Source organism: Scyliorhinus torazame, chromosome 17 (assembly GCF_047496885.1).
Source record: "Scyliorhinus torazame isolate Kashiwa2021f chromosome 17, sScyTor2.1, whole genome shotgun sequence".
NCBI lineage: Eukaryota > Metazoa > Chordata > Chondrichthyes > Carcharhiniformes > Scyliorhinidae > Scyliorhinus > Scyliorhinus torazame.
The window spans coordinates 121,956,310-121,975,283 of record NC_092723.1 but is presented as its reverse complement, the minus strand read 5'-3'; the positions used below and the strand labels follow the sequence as shown (position 1 = coordinate 121,975,283).

At 48.5% G+C, this 18,974-nt stretch overlaps 1 protein-coding gene across 6 annotated transcripts in view; it reads right to left on the bottom strand.

Moving 5' to 3' along the window:
* Nucleotides 1-228: 228 nt before the first annotated feature.
* The window catches only part of dhrs7b (dehydrogenase/reductase (SDR family) member 7B), a 49,722-nt gene continuing 30,976 nt past the window's right edge, over nucleotides 229-18,974 (bottom strand). For all 6 annotated transcript variants that reach the window (XM_072480973.1, XM_072480970.1, XM_072480972.1 and 3 more), the window contains exons 5-7: nucleotides 9,109-9,201; nucleotides 2,525-2,677; nucleotides 229-1,606 (exon numbers count right to left, since the gene is read on the bottom strand). In XM_072480973.1, the coding sequence (XP_072337074.1) occupies nucleotides 1,401-1,606; nucleotides 2,525-2,677; nucleotides 9,109-9,201 (452 nt within the window). In that variant the 3' untranslated portion in view covers nucleotides 229-1,400. The remainder of the gene's footprint in view (nucleotides 1,607-2,524; nucleotides 2,678-9,108; nucleotides 9,202-18,974) is intronic.

The following is an 18,974-nucleotide window of genomic DNA, read 5'->3' as shown; positions in this document are numbered from 1 at the left end:
TGTTCATTAGCTGCATGTTTGCATATCAAGACAATGACAATTAGTAGAGGGTTGTCTACTTTGTCAGAGCTACATTTAGCCTGTGCTGCCTTGTGAAAATAATTCTATATATAGAGCCTACATCATCAAGATTTCTGGGAGCATTTTGTGCAGAGTTGTTTTTTTTGGAGTGCAGTTGCATGTTGTGTTTCAGCATTATCATAAAACAAAGAGCAATTGAGTAAATGGTCAGTTGATTTAGAGATTTTATTTTCTGGAATTAGCTCCCAGATAACATTGGCCAGTACTGGGCACTTTGAATACTACCGCAAAATCGGTGACCTCCATTTAAATAAGTGGACTGGCACTTTTGTAACACTGTGTCTGAATGACTGATGAGACACGTGTTTGTCTCCCAGCCCCACACTCTTTTTGTTTGAATTCCTCAGTTTACATGTAAAATAGTCTGACAGTATTAGCAAGAACTAAACTGGCCCTCTACCCCAGTGTCTGGAATTGTGGTGATCCCAATAAAAAACTTCCTAGGGGACCCAGCCAGCAATTGAAACAAGGCCAGGGAAATCACAAGGACCAGGCATACAAGGCAAAACATGAAACTGTTTTACACTTAGTGCAGTCATGTTATCTGCTCTTCCCCAAGCCAACCCCACCCAATTGTTGAAATCAGCTCCTACAGAAAGAGTCTGTCTGGCTGGCCTACGTGGCTCCTCATTGCATTTGTGAGCAGATATGACCAGTTCGCTCACACAAACAGGCAAGCAGTTGAGCACAATATCCAAAATGGCAGGTCCTCCGACAAACAGCAATCCTTTATCTAATGTTATTTGCTTACACAGAAACGAAATGCATTCAAAATGTGTAAACAAATCACTTACACACTGAAATACTTTGAATGTATTTACACTATAACGAGGGGTTTCTTCATGTACTGATGCTGCAGTTACAGTGCAAGCTCAGTCTAAAACCGCTTCCTGGGGCAGACATGATAACAGAACAAAGTGGAGTGAGAGTTCCCCCAAGGAGGCAGTTTCACTTCACTCCAGATCAGAATGGATTCAGACGTTTACACCTGCCGTGCAGTCTAAGTTTAGCGTTGGTGCAGTGCTTTCAGCTTTACACTGACATTAAACTCGGGGAGTATTCCACACAATGTTCCATATTTGTTCTGCTCTTATAAACCCTTCTAAAGCAGGATTCAATTTTTTGTTAAAGCTCACATTCAAATGCACTTAATTTACCCGGTTTCAGTGGAACCAGTAGAGAGCATGCCAAAAAGAGTTCAGGAGACATATTTGGATACACATGGTCGGTCACCAATCAGTGTGGTAGCCAAGTACAGAATTGCACCAAGAGGCTTGGACAGTGTTCATAAAGAGTGAGTTAGGGGACCCTGGACAAGGTTAATTGGCCTTCATCTTGCGCTCTTTTTTGGCTCTGGCTGCCATAACGGGAAAGAAGAGACTTGGGATCAAGGTCCGCATGTAAACTGCGACTGTTGGCAGTAACCCTGCTACTAGGACATCCTTCTTCCTCCTGCAAACGGCATTGAGAACAGCTTCCGCAACAGCACGAGGCTCGTAGCCTTCTGCTGTACTCTTGTCCATCACTGGATTAAAGAGAAGAAAAGAAAAGTCAATATAATGTGCCTGGTCACCAATCGGCAACGTTCCTCAGGCAGATTTTCCAAACACTTTACAAGCCAAACTAAGAATTCTAGCTACTGGACTGAGGTTCAAGGAAAAGAACAACATTGAAGTTTGAGAGTAGGAAAGACATGGTGGTAGATCAAGAAGTAGGAAAAGAAAAGAGAAATTTACAAATGGTAGATGCCTTATCATGTCTCCCAGTAACCAGTGCTCTTCCACAAGCTCATCCAAATCTCTTCAGCCTGTACCCTCAATTGTTCCATGTCCCATTCACTCGTAAATCGTGTTCACTGGCCTACATTGCATTGCAGACCAGCAAAGCTTCAATTTTAAATTTTTTATCCTTGTGTACAAATGGTCTCTCCTTGGCCTCTCCCCATGTTGACTCTTGTAACCTCGTCCATGTCTATAACCCTCCGAGATCTCTCTCTCTTACACCAATTTTGGCCTCTTCTGTAACCCTACCTTTCATTGATTCAACACTGGCAGCTGTGACTTCAGTTCCCTAAAACCTAAGCTTTATCCCTAAACCTTTCTGCCTCTCTCCTCCTTTGACTCTTCTTAAAGATCTCCTATATGACCACCTTCTTTGGCTCAGTGTCAAGTTTTGGTCTGGCAACCTCCTGTGAAATGTCTTAGGACTTTATTGTTTACTACATTGAAGGTGCTTTTTATTTCAGGTTGTGGTTGCTTCACGTAGGACTGGCCTTGAAAAGCAGTAGCTGTTGTGTATAGAAATTAGGATGCCGCCTTACGCCATTTAATTGACTCTTCCAACCAATTATACTGCCTTTAATGAGGTTATAGACATTGGCACTGACCATTAGTAAAGAGATCCTTGCACTACACAATACAGTTAAAAGTGATTAAAAGTGTACCGCCATATTTGGATCCATTCCCAGTGACTGCATTCAAGGAAAGGTTGGTGCGGATGTATCCTGGACTAATGACGGTCACTTTAATTCCGTCCTGCTCCACCTCTGCACGCAGGCAGTCAAAGAAGGCTTGGGTAGCGTGTTTAGATGCCGCATCTGGAATGAGAATCCAATTAGGAACATTTTGATTCCGTATAATCTGGGAGCTTGATAGAAAGATAAAAAAGTGACTTCCGGGTGCGGCGATGACCAGCTAAGTCGCACGTTTCGGCAGCTCCCGGTGGAACGGACTTTTGGGCTCTTAATAAGAGCCCCAACGGCAATTTTAACGGCTAAAAGCACTGTGCGGTAAACCAGAAGGGAATACCCCCTGGATACGGATGGAAAAAGGAGAGGAAAGTGGCCGGATTGCGGTGGATCCTTTAGAGCAGCGGCAAGGAAGGCAAGCAAAAACCAAGATGGCGTCGGAAGGTGGCAGTTTAATATGGGGCCCTGAACAACACGAGTTTTTGAAACGCTGCGTGGAAGAGCTTAAAAAGGAGATGAAGAAGGAGCTGTTGGCCCCGATATTACAGGCGATTGAAGGGCTCAAAGATGAGCAAAAGACCCAGGAGCGGGAGCTTCGGGTCGTGAAGGCAAAGGCTGCCGAGAACGAGGACGATATACAGGGCCTGGTGGTGAAGACGGAGATGCACGAGGCACACCATAAACGATGTGTGGAAAGGTTGGAGGTGTTGGAGAATAATGCGAGGAGGAAGAATTTAAGGATTCTTGGTCTTCCTGAAGGTGCAGAAGGGGCGGACGTCGGGGCATATGTGAGCACGATGCTGCACTCGTTAATGGGAGCGGAGGCCCCGACGGGTCCGTTGGAGGTAGAGGGAGCATACCGAGTGATGGCGCGAGGACCGAGAGCAGGAGAAATTCCCAGAGCCATAGTGGTGAGATTCCTCCGGTTTAAGGACAGAGAGATGGTCCTCAGATGGGCAAAGAAAACTCGGAGCAGTAGGTGGGAGAACGCGGTGATCCGCGTATATCAAGACTGGAGTGCGGAGGTGGCGAGAAGGAGGGCGAGCTTTAATCGGGCCAAGGCGGTGCTTCATAAAAAGATTAAATTTGGAATGCTGCAGCCGGCAAGACTGTGGGTCACATATCAAGGGAAGCACCACTACTTTGAAACGGCGGATGAGGCGTGGACATTTATTGTTGAAGAGAAATTGGAATAAGCGGGTTATTAAAAAAGAACGTTTGAGACAAAGTGGTGGGGCGAATATGGGGGGCGAAGAGGGGGGAAAAAGGGGGGAGAGATGATTTTTATGTTGTTAATCCTGCAACCCGGTAACTTTTCTCTCTTCCACAGGTTGTGGGGGAGGGAGGAAGGGAGGTGGAGGAGCTGGGGGCATTGGCCATTGGGGGCGGGGCCAAAAGGGAAGCGCGGGCTTTGTTCCCGCGCTATGATAATTATGGCGGGAATAGGGAAGCAGGAAGGAGGGGGCGTCGCACGGTGCGAGCCGAGGTCACGGGGGGAAGCCGAGGTCGGCCAGAGTTTGCTGACTTCTGGGAGCAACATGGGGGGTGTAACTACGCTAGTGGGGGATCTAGCGGGGGGGGGGGGGGGGGGGGGTAGGAGGGGGGATTTACTGGGTCGCTGCTGCTGGGGAGAAGGGGGAGCTGGTACGGGGTGGGGTGGGCGGGGCGGGAGGGCACCGCCTGGGGGGGACACAGCTGCGTGGGAACCGGGTGAGGAGCTGGATAAAAGGGGATGGCTAATCGACAAGGGGGGGGGGGGGGGGGGGGGGGGGGGGAGGGGTAAAGAGCCCCCCAACCCGGCTGATCACGTGGAATGTGAGAGGGCTGAACGGGCCGATAAAGAGGGCACTGGTACTCGCACACCTTAAGAAACTTAAGGCAGATGTGGTTATGTTACAGGAGACGCATTTGAAACTGATAGACCAGGTTAGACTACGCAAAGGATGGGTGGGGCAGGTGTTTCATTCGGGGCTAGATGCGAAAAACAGGGGGGTGGCTATACTAGTGGGGAAGCGGGTAATGTTTGAGGCAAAGACCATAGTGGCGGAGAGTGGGGGCAGATACGTGATGGTGAGTGGCAAATTACAGGGGGAGGCGGTGGTCTTAGTGAACGTATATGCCCCGAACTGGGATGATGCCAACTTTATGAGGCGCATGTTAGGACGTATCCCGGACCTAGAGGTGGGGAAGTTGGTAATTGGTGGAGATTTTAACACGGTGCTGGAACCAGGGCTGGACAGATCGAGGTCCAGGACTGGAAGGAGGCCGGCAGCAGCCAAGGTGCTTAAAGACTTTATGGAGCAGATGGGAGGAGTAGACCCATGGAGATTTAGCAGACCTAGGAGTAAGGAGTTTTCGTTTTTCTCCTATGTCCACAAAGTTTATTCGCGAATAGACTTTTTTGTTTTGGGAAGGGCGTTGATCCCGAAGGTGAGGGGGACGGAGTATACGGCTATAGCTATTTCGGATCACGCTCCACACTGGGTGGACTTGGAGATAGGGGAGGAAAAAGAACGGCGTCCACCCTGGAGAATGGACATGGGACTAATGGCGGATGAGGGTGTGTGTCTAAGGGTGAGGGGGTGTATTGAAAAGTACTTGGAACTCAATGAGAATGGGGAGGTCCAGGTGGGAGTGGTCTGGGAGGCGCTGAAGGCAGTGGTTAGAGGGGAGCTGATATCAATCAGGGCACATAAAGGAAAGCAGGAGAGTAGGGAACGGGAGCGGTTGCTGCAAGAACTTCTGAGGGTGAACAGGCAATATGCGGAGGCACCGGAGGAGGGACTGTACAGGGAAAGGCAAAGGCTACACGTAGAATTTGATTTGCTGACAACGGGTACTGCAGAGGCACAGTGGGGGAAGGCACAGGGTGTACAGTACGAATATGGGGAGAAGGCGAGCAGGTTGCTGGCCCACCAATTGAGGAAAAGGGGAGCAGCGAGGGAAATAGGGGGAGTGAGGGATGAGGAGGGAGAGATGGAGCGGGGAGCGGAGAGAGTGAATGGAGTGTTCAAGGCATTCTATGAAAGATTATATGAAGCTCAGCCCCCGGATGGGAAGGAGAGAATGATGTGTTTTCTGGACCAGCTGGAATTTCCTAAGGTGGAGGAGTAGGAGAGGGTGGGACTGGGAGCACAGATCGAAATGGAGGAAGTAGTGAAAGGAATTAGGAGCATGCAGGCGGGGAAGGCCCCGGGACCAGATGGATTCCCAGTTGAATTTTACAGGAAATATGTGGACTTGCTCGCCCCTCTACTGATGAGAACCTTTAATGAGGCGAGGGAAAGGGGACAGCTGCCCCCGACTATGTCAGAGGCAACGATATCGCTTCTCCTAAAGAAGGAAAAAGACCCGCTGCAATGCGGGTCCTATAGGCCTATTTCCCTCCTGAACGTAGACGCTAAGATTCTGGCCAAGGTAATGGCAATGAGGATAGAGGATTGTGTCCCGGGGGTGGTCCATGAGGACCAAACTGGGTTTGTGAAGGGGAGACAGCTGAATACGAATATACGGAGGCAGCTAGGGGTAATGATGATGCCCCCACCAGAGGGGGAAGCGGAGATAGTGGTGGCGATGGATGCCGAGAAAGCATTTGATAGAGTGGAGTGGGATTATTTGTGGGAGGTGTTGAGGAGATTTGGCTTTGGAGATGAGTATATTAGATGGGTACAGCTGCTGTATAGGGCCCCGATGGCGAGCGTGGTCACGAATGGACGGGGGTCTGCGTATTTTCGGCTCCATAGAGGGACGAGGCAGGGATGTCCTCTGTCCCCATAATTGTTTGCACTGGCGATTGAGCCCCTGGCAATAGCATTGAGGGGTTCCAGGAAGTGGAGGGGAGTACTCAGGGGAGGAGAAGAACACCGGGTATCTCTGTATGCGGACGATTTGTTGTTGTATGTGGCGGACCCGGCGGAGGGGATGCCAGAGATAATGCGGATACTTGGGGAGTTTGGAGAATTTTCAGGATATAAACTGAACATGGGGAAAAGTGAGTTGTTTGTGGTGCATCCAGGGGAGCAGAGCAGAGAAATAGAGGACTTACCGCTGAGGAAGGTAACAAGGGACTTTCGCTACTTGGGGATCCAGATAGCCAAGAATTGGGGTACATTGCATAGGTTAAATTTAACGCGGTTGGTGGAACAGATGGAGGAAGACTTCAAGAGATGGGACATGGTATCCCTGTCACTGGCAGGGAGGGTGCAGGCGGTTAAAATGGTGGTCCTCCCGAGATTCCTCTTTGTGTTTCAGTGCCTCCCGGTGGTGATCACGAAGGCTGTTTTCAAAAGGATTGAGAAGAGTATCATGAGTTTTGTGTGGGCCGGAAAGACCCCGAGACTGAGGAAGGGATTTTTGCAGCGTAGTAGGGATAGGGGGGGGGGCTGGCACTACCGAGCCTAAGTGAGTACCACTGGGCCGCCAATATCTCAATGGTATGTAAGGAACCAGAAGGACTCTCAGGGATGTTAGTGTATAAGTATAATATGTATAGGTTGTTGTTATAGGTAATTGTATACTGGACTGCTGAATTGTATTTTTGGAGAGTATTTATTTGGGACAAGGCAGTTGCCATTTAGTTTTGTTTTTTAATTTTGATGTTGTTTATATATTATTTATTTATTGTTTAAAAAACTGGCCATTGTTATTTATATTGTTATATTACTGTGTAAAAGATACACAATGTACTGTTATGGTTGGCCAAAAATTTTGAATAAAATATATTTTTCTAAAAAAGATAAAAAAGTGAAGATAACCTTAAAATTGCCTCTCTGACCAAGGGCAACTACTTTATTTAGATTCATATTTATGGGATGTGGGCATCACAGGCTAGGCCAGCATTTCTTGCCCTTCAGAGGGTACTGGTGAGCTGCCTTCTTGACCCGCTGCAGTCCCGGAGGTGTAGGTACACCCATAGTGCTGCTAGGGATGGAGACCCAGCATTTTGACCTAGCGGCAGTGAAGGAACGGCGATATATTTCCAAGTCAGGATGGCGGGTGTCTCGGAGTGGAACCTACAGGTGGTGGTGTTCCCGGGTCTCAGCTGTCCTTGTCCTTCCAGATGGTAGTGGTGGTGGGTTTAGAAGGTTCAGTCTGAGAAGCATTGGCAAGTTCCTGCAGTTCATCTTGAAAATGGTACACAGCTGCTACCGTTCGTCGGTAGTGGGGAAGGGAATGTTCATTAGATTACATTAAATCGGAATAGTATAGTATGGTAAACGTTTTCATACAATCCAAATAGTAATACAGAGGTTTACCAGTTCAAGCAATGGCACAGGTTTTGCTGTAAAAACTAACAGCATCTGAACAATACACTGTTATCAGTGTGTAAATTGACCTGCAGCTTGTGATGAGTGTTAAAATAGCTGATTTGTGAATCGACACTAGTCGCTGGTTGATTTGTGTTTCTCCACTGCTAGCTTTGCAAAAATTGCAGCCTACCCTCAACCTCCCAGAGTTGCATCAAGTTGCTTCATCTGAACATTAATCACTCATTAAATGTGCCACAAAAAAAAATCAGTCTAGTGATTAATAACGTTTAATCCTCTAATAGGGTAATAAATGTTAATGACTGGCAATCAAACTCTATGCCCAGAAAGCGAACAAAATAAACATGGAATAAAAGCTGGAAATCTGAAATAAAAACAGAAAATGCTGGATAAACTCAACAGGTCCAGCAGCATCTGTGGATAGAGAAGTAGAGTAAACGTTTTGAGTCCAGATGTCCCCTCTATAGAACTGCAGAACAAATAAACATGAAGTTTCATTCCTTCAGGTTGGGAAATGTTTTAGAAAATTTAAATGTCAATTTTTTCTGACTTCTTTGTCTCTTTTCTCACCCAAATTCTTTGTTCCCTCTCTTCATTTTGTTCTGTACCTGATTGATTCCAATTCACACTCCATCTCAGGCCTTCCTTTTTATTGCTCGATCCTTTAATCTCAGTGGTTAAAGATAAAGGACTATTGGTCCTGTCCTTCACCAAGGTCCCAGATGCCCCATTTTCCTCACCAAGAAGTTATTAGAAGAATCTCTACAGTGGAGAAGGAGGCCATTCGGCCCATCAAGTCTGCACCGACTCTCTGAAAGAGCGCCCTATCCCTGTAAACCAACTCTCCGGCCTATCTCCGTAACCCAACCTAACCTATATACCCCTGGACACTAAGGGGCAATTTATCATGGCCAATCCATCTAACCTGCACATCTTTGAACTGTGGGAAGAAACTGGAGCACCCGGAGCAAACCCACGCAGACACGGGGAGAAAGTGCAAACTCCACACAGACAGTCATCCAAGGCCAGAATTGAACCCTGGTCTCTGGCTCAATGAGGCAGCAGTGCTAACCACTGTGCCACCATGTTGTCCCAGGCACTTCCAGCAACTTTATGAGCCCAGTTTATGAAAATCTAAACATACATCGCGAAGAGAGGCCGCACACCATCAAAATGTGGCCCAATAGATACATCGGAGCCAGAAATGATCTAGTTATTATGTATGCTACTCAATTACACTGGCAAATGAAATGTCCATGAAACAGTAAGGGATGATTGCTTCACCATACTTACAAGCAGATCGAAACGGAATTGCTATTTTCCCTTGTACGCTACTAATCACTACGACATGTCCACTTCTTCTCTGCACCATGGAAGGCAGAATGGCTGCAATATGAAGTGATTGGGAAAGTTAAAGCATTTCATTGCGGTGCCTCACACACTGGGTGTGCTTCCCAGTCAGCAGCTTTTGGCAGTCAATCTGGCACAACGGTTATCCCTTCGCTGTGACCATCCTCATACATGAATTTATAAATTGTGCAGAATGACCCTCACAAGCAACAGTTGCATGAAACAATGATAGAACCAATCCAATTCTGTACTGTGACCTTGGTTCAGGTGATAGAAAATTCCTGAGCAGCTTCTCCAATAATAGTGAGTTTGTCCTGTGTATAGACGAGACCAGCCAATCAGTTCTCCTCCAAGCCACACGTCATCCTGACTTGCAATTATATTGCCGTTCCTTCACTGTCAATAGGGGGAAATTCTGGCATTCCCTCCCGAACAACACCTTGCCTGTACATAGGAACAGGAGGAGGCCATTCAGCCCGTCAAACCTGCTCCGCTACTCAATACGATGATAGCTGATCGGACACTTCAATGCCTTTTACACACACCAGCCCCATAACCCTTTACATTATTGTTCAACAGAAATAGATCAATCTCTGCTTTAAACATACTGAATGACTGAGCCTCTAGAGCCCCCTGGGGTAGAGAATTCTGAAGATTCACAACCCTCGGTATAAAGAAATCTCTCCTCATCTCAGTCCTAAGTGGCATCCCCCTTATTTTAAACTTGTGTGCCCTGGTTCTAGACTCCCCAACCAGGGGAAGCATCTTACCTGCATCTACCCTGCCTATTCCTTTCAGTCATTTGTAGGTTTCAATGAGATCACCTCTTGTTCTTCGAAACTCTGGAGAATACAGGCTAGGTTTGCCAATCTCCCTTCGTATGACAGTCTCGCCATGCCCGGAACAATGTTTTTTTAAAAAAAAAATTTAGAGCACCCAATTAAGGGGCAATTTAGTATGGCCAATCCACCCACCCTGCACATCTTTGAGTTGTGGGGTCGAAACCCACGCAAACACGGGAGAATGTGCAAACTCCACACGGTCAGTGACCCAGCGCCGTGATCAAACCTGGGACCTCGGCGCCGTGACGCAGCTGTGCTAACCACTGTGCCACCATGTTGCCCTCAAGTCTGGTGAACCTTGGTTACACTCCCTCTATGACAATAATATCCTTTCTGAGGTAAGGGGACCAAAACTGCACACACTACTCCAGGTGCGGTCTAACCAAGCTTCTATACAATTGAAGCAAGACCTCACTGCACCGATATTCAAATCCTCTTGCGATAAAGACTAACGTTCCATTAACCGTCCTTATAGCTTGCTGCACCTGCATGCTAGCTTTCAGTGACTTATGAACAAGGACACCCAGGTCCCTTTGTACATTTACACTTTCTAATTTCTTGCCATTTAAGAAATACTCTGCACATCTGTTTATTCTACCCAAGTGGATTACCTCGCATTTTTACACATTATTTTCCATCTGCCATGTTCTTACCCACTCGCTCAGTCTGTCCAAATCCTCCTGTAGCCGCTTTACATCTTCCTCACAACACACATTTCTGCCGAGCTTTGTGTCATCCGCAAACTTGAAAATATTACATTCGGTCCCCATATCCAAATCATTGATATACATTGCGAACAGCTAGTACCCGAGAGCTGATCCTTGCAGTACCCCACTAGCCACAGCCTGCCAACGCGAGAATGACCCATTTATTCCTACTCTACAAGCTTGTCAAACATGTTTCCCATTTGTGGACTTCTGGTGGCGGCCATGGAGTAGTTCGCACATTTGATAGCTCCCGCCTGTGACGGACCTTTGGACCTTTCCCCCCGTTTTTTTTCTGGATTTTATTGAATACATCGGTGAAGAGCGAGACAGCGAGGAGAAATCCCCCTCCAGTGTATGGAGAATTGGACCAGAAATGGCCGTGTGAGAAGACAAAGTCCTACAAGGAAGACGCGGGCAGAGCTGGCAACGCGGGAAAGCATGGAGGAGAGGCAGGGCCGCGGGGAGATGGCACATTGTCGACGGAGCAGCTGGTGAAGCTTTTTTGAAGATTGCTTCGCCAAGCTTCAGAAGGACACGCTGGACCCGATCAAGGCTTCAATTGATCAGGTGGTGCAGAATCAAGAAACCCACGGACGTGCGATCCAGGAGGTGGAGAAAAAGGTGTCTGAGCACGAGGAATAGCTAACCGTGCTGGAGACCAAGGTGAAGAGGATGAATGACCACCAGAAAAGAATGCAGAAGCTGGAGGACCTGAAGAACAGGTCCAGGAGGCAGAATCTGAGAATCGTCAGCCTCCCTGAAGGTAATGAAGGATGGGATGCGAGGGCATATGTGACGAACATGCTGGAGAAGTTGATGGGGGCTGAGACGTTCCCTCGGCCCCTGGAAGTGGATAGAGCGCACAGAGCCCTCGCGAAGAAGCCCCGAGCAAACGAGCCGCCGAGGGCAATGGTGGTACGCTTGCACCGATTCCTGGACAAGGAACACGTTCTGCAGTGGGCCAAGAAAACAGAGCAGCAGGTAGGAGAATTGTGAGCTGCGCATTTATCAGGATCTGGGTGCGGATTTGGCCAAGAGGTGAGCTGGGTTTAATCGGGCAAAAACGGCCCTCTTTAAGAAGGGGGTGAAGTTCGGGATGTTGTACCCAGCCTGTCTGTGGGTTACATATGAGGAACGGGATTTTTACTTCGAAACACCAGACGATGTACTGACTTTCAGCAAGGAAAAAAGCCTGGAGGTGAAGTAAAGACACTGAATCCTTGAAGAGTACTGTAGTGGCGATTTGTTGACAATCACTTTTGTGCTGGTTTGAATAAGTAGTGTTATGTGCAATAAGGGGCTGTTTTGATGCCTAAAGTTAACTTTGTCTTATTGGGAGCTGGTTGGAGGGGGGTTGGTTTCTGGGGTTGTTTTTTCTGTGGCTGTTTTTTTACTGTTTTTTCTTATACTTGTTTACTGGGGAATATGATGCTTTGAATATGTTTGTCCAAGTGGGAGGAGAGGTGAGAGAACAATGGGGAGACAGACTGTTTGGTGCCATGGGTGGGAGCTATCAAGCCAGCTCAGTCAGCTGACTCACTGAAGCACAGTGGGGGTTGAGCAGGTGTTAAGCTGGAGCTTGAGATGGGGGGTTGGGTTTCTAGTGCTGTTAAAGAGGGGGAAGGAGCGGGGGGAGCTGCTTTGCTGACAGGGGAGGAACTGGCCTACAAAGGGTAATGGCTAGTCAGCAGGGGGGGGGGGCCTGACCAGGCTGATTACATGAAACGTTGGAGGGTTGAATGGGCCAGTCAAGAGGGGTCTGTTTGCGTATTTGAGGGGGCTGAAGGTAGACGTGGCAATGCTACAAGAGACACACCTAAAGGTTATAGACCAGACTAGATTGACAAAGGGGTGGGTTGGCCAAGTATTCCACTCAGGGCTGGACTCAAAAGACCAGGGGGGTAGTGATCTTGATCAATAAACAAGTGGCATTCGAGGCAGGGAGAATCGTGTCAGATACAGGGGGTAGGTACATAATGGTGAGTGGGAAGCTGGCGGGGGTGCGGGTGGTACTCGTAAACATATATGCTCCGAATTGTGACGATGTGGAATTTATGAAGCGGGTGTTAGGTAAGATGCCAGACTTAGAGTCACATAACTTGATCATGAAGGGAGATTTTAATACAGTCATTGATCCGGAATTGGACCGGTCAAAATCCAGGACAGGGAGGAGGCCGGCTGCGGCACAGGAATTGAAGGGGTTTATGGAACAGACGGGGGGAGTAGACCCATGGAGGTTTGCACGGCCAAGGGCGAAGGTGTTTTCTTTTTTCTCCCATGTCCACAAGGTATACTCTTGCATCGACTTTTTTGTTCAGAGCAGGGCTCTAATACCGGGGGTGGTGGATACCGAGTACTCGTCAATCGCAGTATCGGATCATGCCCCACATTGGGTGGATCTACGGGTTATTTTGGAGAGAGGACAACGCCCGCTATGGAGGCTGGATGTGGGGTTATTAGCGGACAAAGCGATCTGTGGGCGGGTGAACAAGTCCATCCAGAACTACTTGGAAACAAATGATACGGGGGAGGTCTCTGCAGCAACGGTTTGGGAAGCTTTGAAGGCAGTGGTCAGAGGGGAATTAATCTCGATACTGGCCCACAGAGAAAAGGCAGAATGGGTTGAGAGGGATTAGGTTAGTTGAGGAGATACTCCAGGTGGACAGGAAATACTCGGAGACCCCGGACACGGGGCTACTGAGGGAGCGGCGTAGGTTACAGGCGGAGTTTGGGCTGTTGACTACAGGGAAAGTGGTGGAACAGCTGAGGAAGGCAAGGGGCAAGGCAAGGCAAGGATTTATGAGTATGAGGAAAAGGCAAGCAGAATGTTAGCGCACCAGCTCATAAAAAGGAAAGCGGTCAAGGAGATAGGGAGAGTAAAGAGTAGAGGTGGGAATTCGGTCCTGGATCCTGTGGGGGTGAATGAGGTGTTTCAGGACTTTTACAGCAAATTATATGAGTCGGAACCCCTGGCGGGGGTGGAGGGGATAAGGCAGTTTTGGGGTCAGTTGAGGTTCCTGAGGGTGGATGTGGATCTGGTGGAAGGGCTGGGAGCCCCAATTGAAATTGAGGAAATAATTGAGGGGCTGGAGGGCATGCAGTCGGGCAAGGCCCCAGGGCCAGGCGGCTACCCGGTGGAATTCTATAAGAAGTTTGCAGAGATATTGAGCCCACTGCTGGTGACGACATTTAATGAAGCAAGAGAGAAGGGAGTCCTCCCCCCAACAATGTCGAAGGCCTCGATTTCATTGATCCTGAAACGGGAGAAGGATCTGGAGCAATGCGGGTCATACCAGCCAATTTCTCTACTGAATGTGGACCCCAAACTGCTGGCTATGATACTGGCCACAAGGATAGAGGATTATGTCCCGGGGGTGATAGAGGAAGACCTGACGGGATTGTAAAGGGCAGGCAACTCAAGGAAAATGTTCAGAGGCTTTTCAATGTTATTATGATGCCCTCAGAAGGAAGGGAGATGGAGGTGGTGGTAGCGATGGATGCGGAGAAGGCGTTTGATCGGGTGGAATAGGATTACCTGTGCGAGGCGCTGGGAAGGTTTGGGTTTGGTGAGGGCTTCATTGACTGGGTGCGAATGCTCTATCAGGCACCAGTAATGAGTGTGCGTACGAACCTGATGAGGTTGGGGTATTTTAAACTACACCGAGGGACGAGGCAAGGGTGCCCCCTCTCCCCGTTACTGTTTGCTATGGCCATTGAGCCTCTAAGAACTGGAAAGGGCTGGTGGTGGGGTGGGGGTGGGGGGGGGGGGGGGGGGGGGGGGGGGGGGGAAAAGAGAGATGGAGACCAGGTCTCGCTTTACGCAGATGACCTGCTCTTGTATATTTCAGACCCTTTGGAGGGAATGGGGTAAGTTATGCAGATCCTCGGGGAATTTGATAATTTTTCGGGCTACAAATTGAACATGGGGAAAAGCGAGATGTTCGCGATCCAGGCAAGAGGGCAGGAGAAGAGACTGGGAGAGTTGCCGTTTAGAATGTTGGGAAGGAGCTTTCAGTATCTGGGAATCCAGGTGGCCCGCGAATGGGAGGCACTGCACAGGTTTCACCTATCCCAGCTCATATAACAAATGAAAGAGGACTTTAAGAGATGGGACATGCTCCCGCTATCACTGGCGGGGAGGGTACAGACTGTGAAAATGACGGTCCTCCCCAGATTTCGGTTCGTCTTTCAGTCCCAAGGGGCTTTTTCAAGCGGGTGAATAAGGTTATTTTGGGCTTTGTGTGGGCGGGTAAAACCCCGCAATTGAAGAAAATGTTGCTGGAGCGCAGTCGGGGGGGGGGGGTGTGGGTTGGCTTGCCGAACTTTTGCAATTACTGCTGGGCGGCTAATATAGCCATGATTAGAAAGTGGGTAGTGGGGGAGGGGTCTGTGTGGGAGCGGGTGGCGGTGGCATCATGTAAAGACACAAGTTTGGGAGCACTGATATCGGCACCTCTTCCATTCTCGTCGGCCCGATACTCCACAAGTCCAATGGTGGTAGCGGCTCTGAGAATCTGGGGGCAATGGAGGAGATATGAGACAGGGGAGGGAGCATCGGTTTGGACCCCGATATACAATAATCATCGGTTTGTACCGGGTAGGCTGGATGGTGGGTTCCGGAGATGGCAAAGGGCAGGAATTAGGAGGATGGGGGATCTATTTATAGACGGGAGCTTTCCCAGCTTGAAAGCCTTGGAGGGTAAATTTGAATTGCCAGCAGGGAATGGGTTTAGGTATTTGCAGGTGCGAGACTTCTTGAGAAGGCAGGTTCCGGTCTTCCCGCTGCTGCTGCCATGGGGGATACAGGATAGAGTAGTCTCCAGTACCTGGGTGGGAGAGGGGAAGGTATCAGATATTTACCAGGAACTTTTGGATGCGGAGGAAACTCCAGTGGAGGAGCTTAAGGGCAAGTGGGAGGACGAGCCAGGAGGAGAGATAAAGGCGGGTCTGTGGGTGGGTGCCCTAAGCAGGGTTAACAAATCCTCATCAGGTGCAAGGCTTAGCTGATACAATTCAAGGTAGTCCACCAGGCACACATGACGGTGGCCCGGATGAGCAAGTTCTTTGGGGTAGGACAGGTATGCGAGGTGCACGGGAAGCCCAGCAAATCATGTCCACATGTTTTGGGCATGCCCGAAGCTTAGAGGGTTTGGGCAGGATTTTGCTAAGGCAATGTCCACGGTACTCAAAACACAGGTGGTGCCAAGTCCGGAGGTGCCGATCTTTGGAGTGTCGGAAGAGCCGGGAGTGCAGGGGGCGAAAGAGGCTGACGTCTTGGCCTTTTCCTCCCTGGTAGCCCGGAGACGGATTTTATTAATGTGGAGGGACTTGAAACCCCCGAGTGTAGGGATCTGAGTGAGTGACTTGGCTGGGTTTCTCAGCCTCGAGAATATAGAGTTCGCCTTAAGAGGGTCAATGGTCGGGTTCACCCGGAGGTGGCAGCCGTTCGTCGACTTTCTCGGAAAAACTTAAAATGTCAGCAGAAGCATAATTCCAAAGTGGGGGGGAATAGGGCCGAACTGTTACATAGAACATAGAACATAGAACAATACAGCGCAGTACAGGCCCTTCGGCCCACGATGTTGCACCGAAACAAAAGCCATCTAACCTACACTATGCCATTATCATCCATATGTTTATCCAATAAACTTTTAAATGCCCTCAATGTTGGCGAGTTCACTACTGTAGCAGGTAGGGCATTCCACGGCCTCACTACTCTTTGCGTAAAGAACCTACCTCTGACCTCTGTCCTATATCTATTACCCCTCAGTTTAAAGTTATGTCCCCTCGTGCCAGCCATATCCATCCGCGGGAGAAGGCTCTCACTGTCCACCCTATCCAACCCCCTGATCATTTTGTATGCCTCTATTAAGTCTCCTCTTAACCTTCTTCTCTCCAACGAAAACAACCTCAAGTCCGTCAGCCTTTCCTCATAAGATTTTCCCTCCATACCAGGCAACATCCTGGTAAATCTCCTCTGCACCCGCTCCAAAGCCTCCACGTCCTTCCTATAATGCGGTGACCAGAACTGTACGCAATACTCCAAATGCGGCCGGACCAGAGTTCTGTACAGCTGCAACATGACCTCCCGACTCCGGAACTCAATCCCTCTACCAATAAAGGCCAACACTCCATAGGCCTTCTTCACAACCCTATCAACCTGGGTGGCAACTTTCAGGGATCTATGTACATGGACACCTAGATCCCTCTGCTCATCCACACTTTCAAGAACTTTACCATTAGCCAAATATTCCGCATTCCTGTTATTCCTTCCAAAGTGAATCACCTCACACTTCTCTACATTAAACTCCATTTGCCACCTCTCAGCCCAGCTCTGCAGCTTATCTATATCCCTCTGTAACCTGCTACATCCTTCCACACTATCGACAACACCACCGACTTTAGTATCGTCTGCAAATTTACTCACCCACCCTTCTGCGCCTTCCTCTAGGTCATTGATAAAAATGACAAACAGCAACGGCCCCAGAACAGATCCTTGTGGTACTCCACTTGTGACTGAACTCCATTCTGAACATTTCCCATCAACCACCACCCTCTGTCTTCTTTCAGCTAGCCAATTTCTGATCCACATCTCTAAATCACCCTCAATCCCCAGCCTCCGTATTTTTTGCAATAGCCTACCGTGGGGAACCTTATCAAACGCTTTGCTGAAATCCATATACACCACATCAACTGCTCTACCCTCGTCTACCTGTTCAGTCACCTTCTCAAAGAACTCAATAAGGTTTGTGAGGCATGACCTACCCTTCACAAAGCCATGCTGACTATCCCTGATCATATTATTCCTATCTAGATGATTATAAATCTTGTCCCTTATAATCGCCTCCAAGACTTTACCCACTACAGACGTGAGGCTCACCGGTCTATAGTTGCCGGGGTTGTCTCTGCTCCCCTTTTTGAACAAAGGGACCACATTTGCTGTCCTCCAGTCCTCTGGCACTATTCCTGTAGCCAATGATGACATAAAAATCAAAGCCAAAGGTCCAGCAATCTCTTCCCTGGCCTCCCATAGAATCCTAGGATAAATCCCATCAGGTCCCGGGGACTTATCTATTTTCAGCCTGTCCAGAATTGCCAACACCTCTTCCCTACGTACCTCAATGCCATCTATTCTATTAGCCTGGGGCTCAGCATTCTCCTCCACAACATTATATTTTTCCTGAGTGAATACTGACGAAAAATATTCATTTAGTATCTCGCCTATCTCTTCAGACTCCACACACAATTTCCCATCCCTGTCCTTGACTGGTCCTACTCTTTCCCTAGTCATTCGCTTATTCCTGACATACCTATAGAAAGCTTTTGGGTTTTCCTTGATCCTTCCTGCCAAATACTTCTCATGTCCCCTCCTTGCTCGTCTTAGCTCTCTCTTTAGATCCTTCCTCGCTACCTTGTAACTATCCATCGCCCCAACCGAAACTTCACACTTCATCTTCACATAGGCCTTCTTCTTCCTCTTAACAAGAGATTCCACTTCCTTGGTAAACCACGGTTCCCTCGCTCGACGCCTTCCTCCCTGTCTGACCGGTACATACTTATCAAGAACACGCAGTAGCTGATCCTTGAACAAGCCCCACTTATCCAGTGTGCCCAAAACTTGCAGCCTACTTCTCCACCTTATCCCCCCCAAGTCACGTCTAATGGCATCATAATTGCCCTTCCCCCAGCTATAACTCTTGCCCTGCGGTGTATACTTATCCCTTTCCATCATTAACGTAAACGTCACCGAATTGTGGTCACTGTCCCCAAAGTGCTCTCCTATCTCTAAATCCAACACCTGGCCTGGTTCATTACCCAAAACCAAATCCAACGTGGCCTCGCCTCTTGTTGGCCTGTCAACATATTGTTTCAGGAAACCCTCCTGCACACACTGTACAAAAAACGACCCATCTATTGTACTCGAACTATATATTTTCCAGTCAATATTTGGAAAGTTAAAGTCTCCCATAATAACTACCCTGTTACTTTCGCTCATATCCAGAATCATCTTCGCCATCCTTTCCTCTACATCCCTAGAACTATTAGGAGGCCTATAAAAAACTCCCAACAGGGTGACCTCTCCTTTCCTGTTTCTAACTTCAGCCAATACTACCTCGGAAGAAGAGTCCCCATCTAGCATCCTCTCCGCCACCGTAATACTGCTCTTGACTAGCAGCGCCACACCTCCCCCTCTTTTGCCTCCTTCTCTGAGCTTACTAAAACACCTAAACCCCGGAACCTGCAACATCCATTCCTGTCC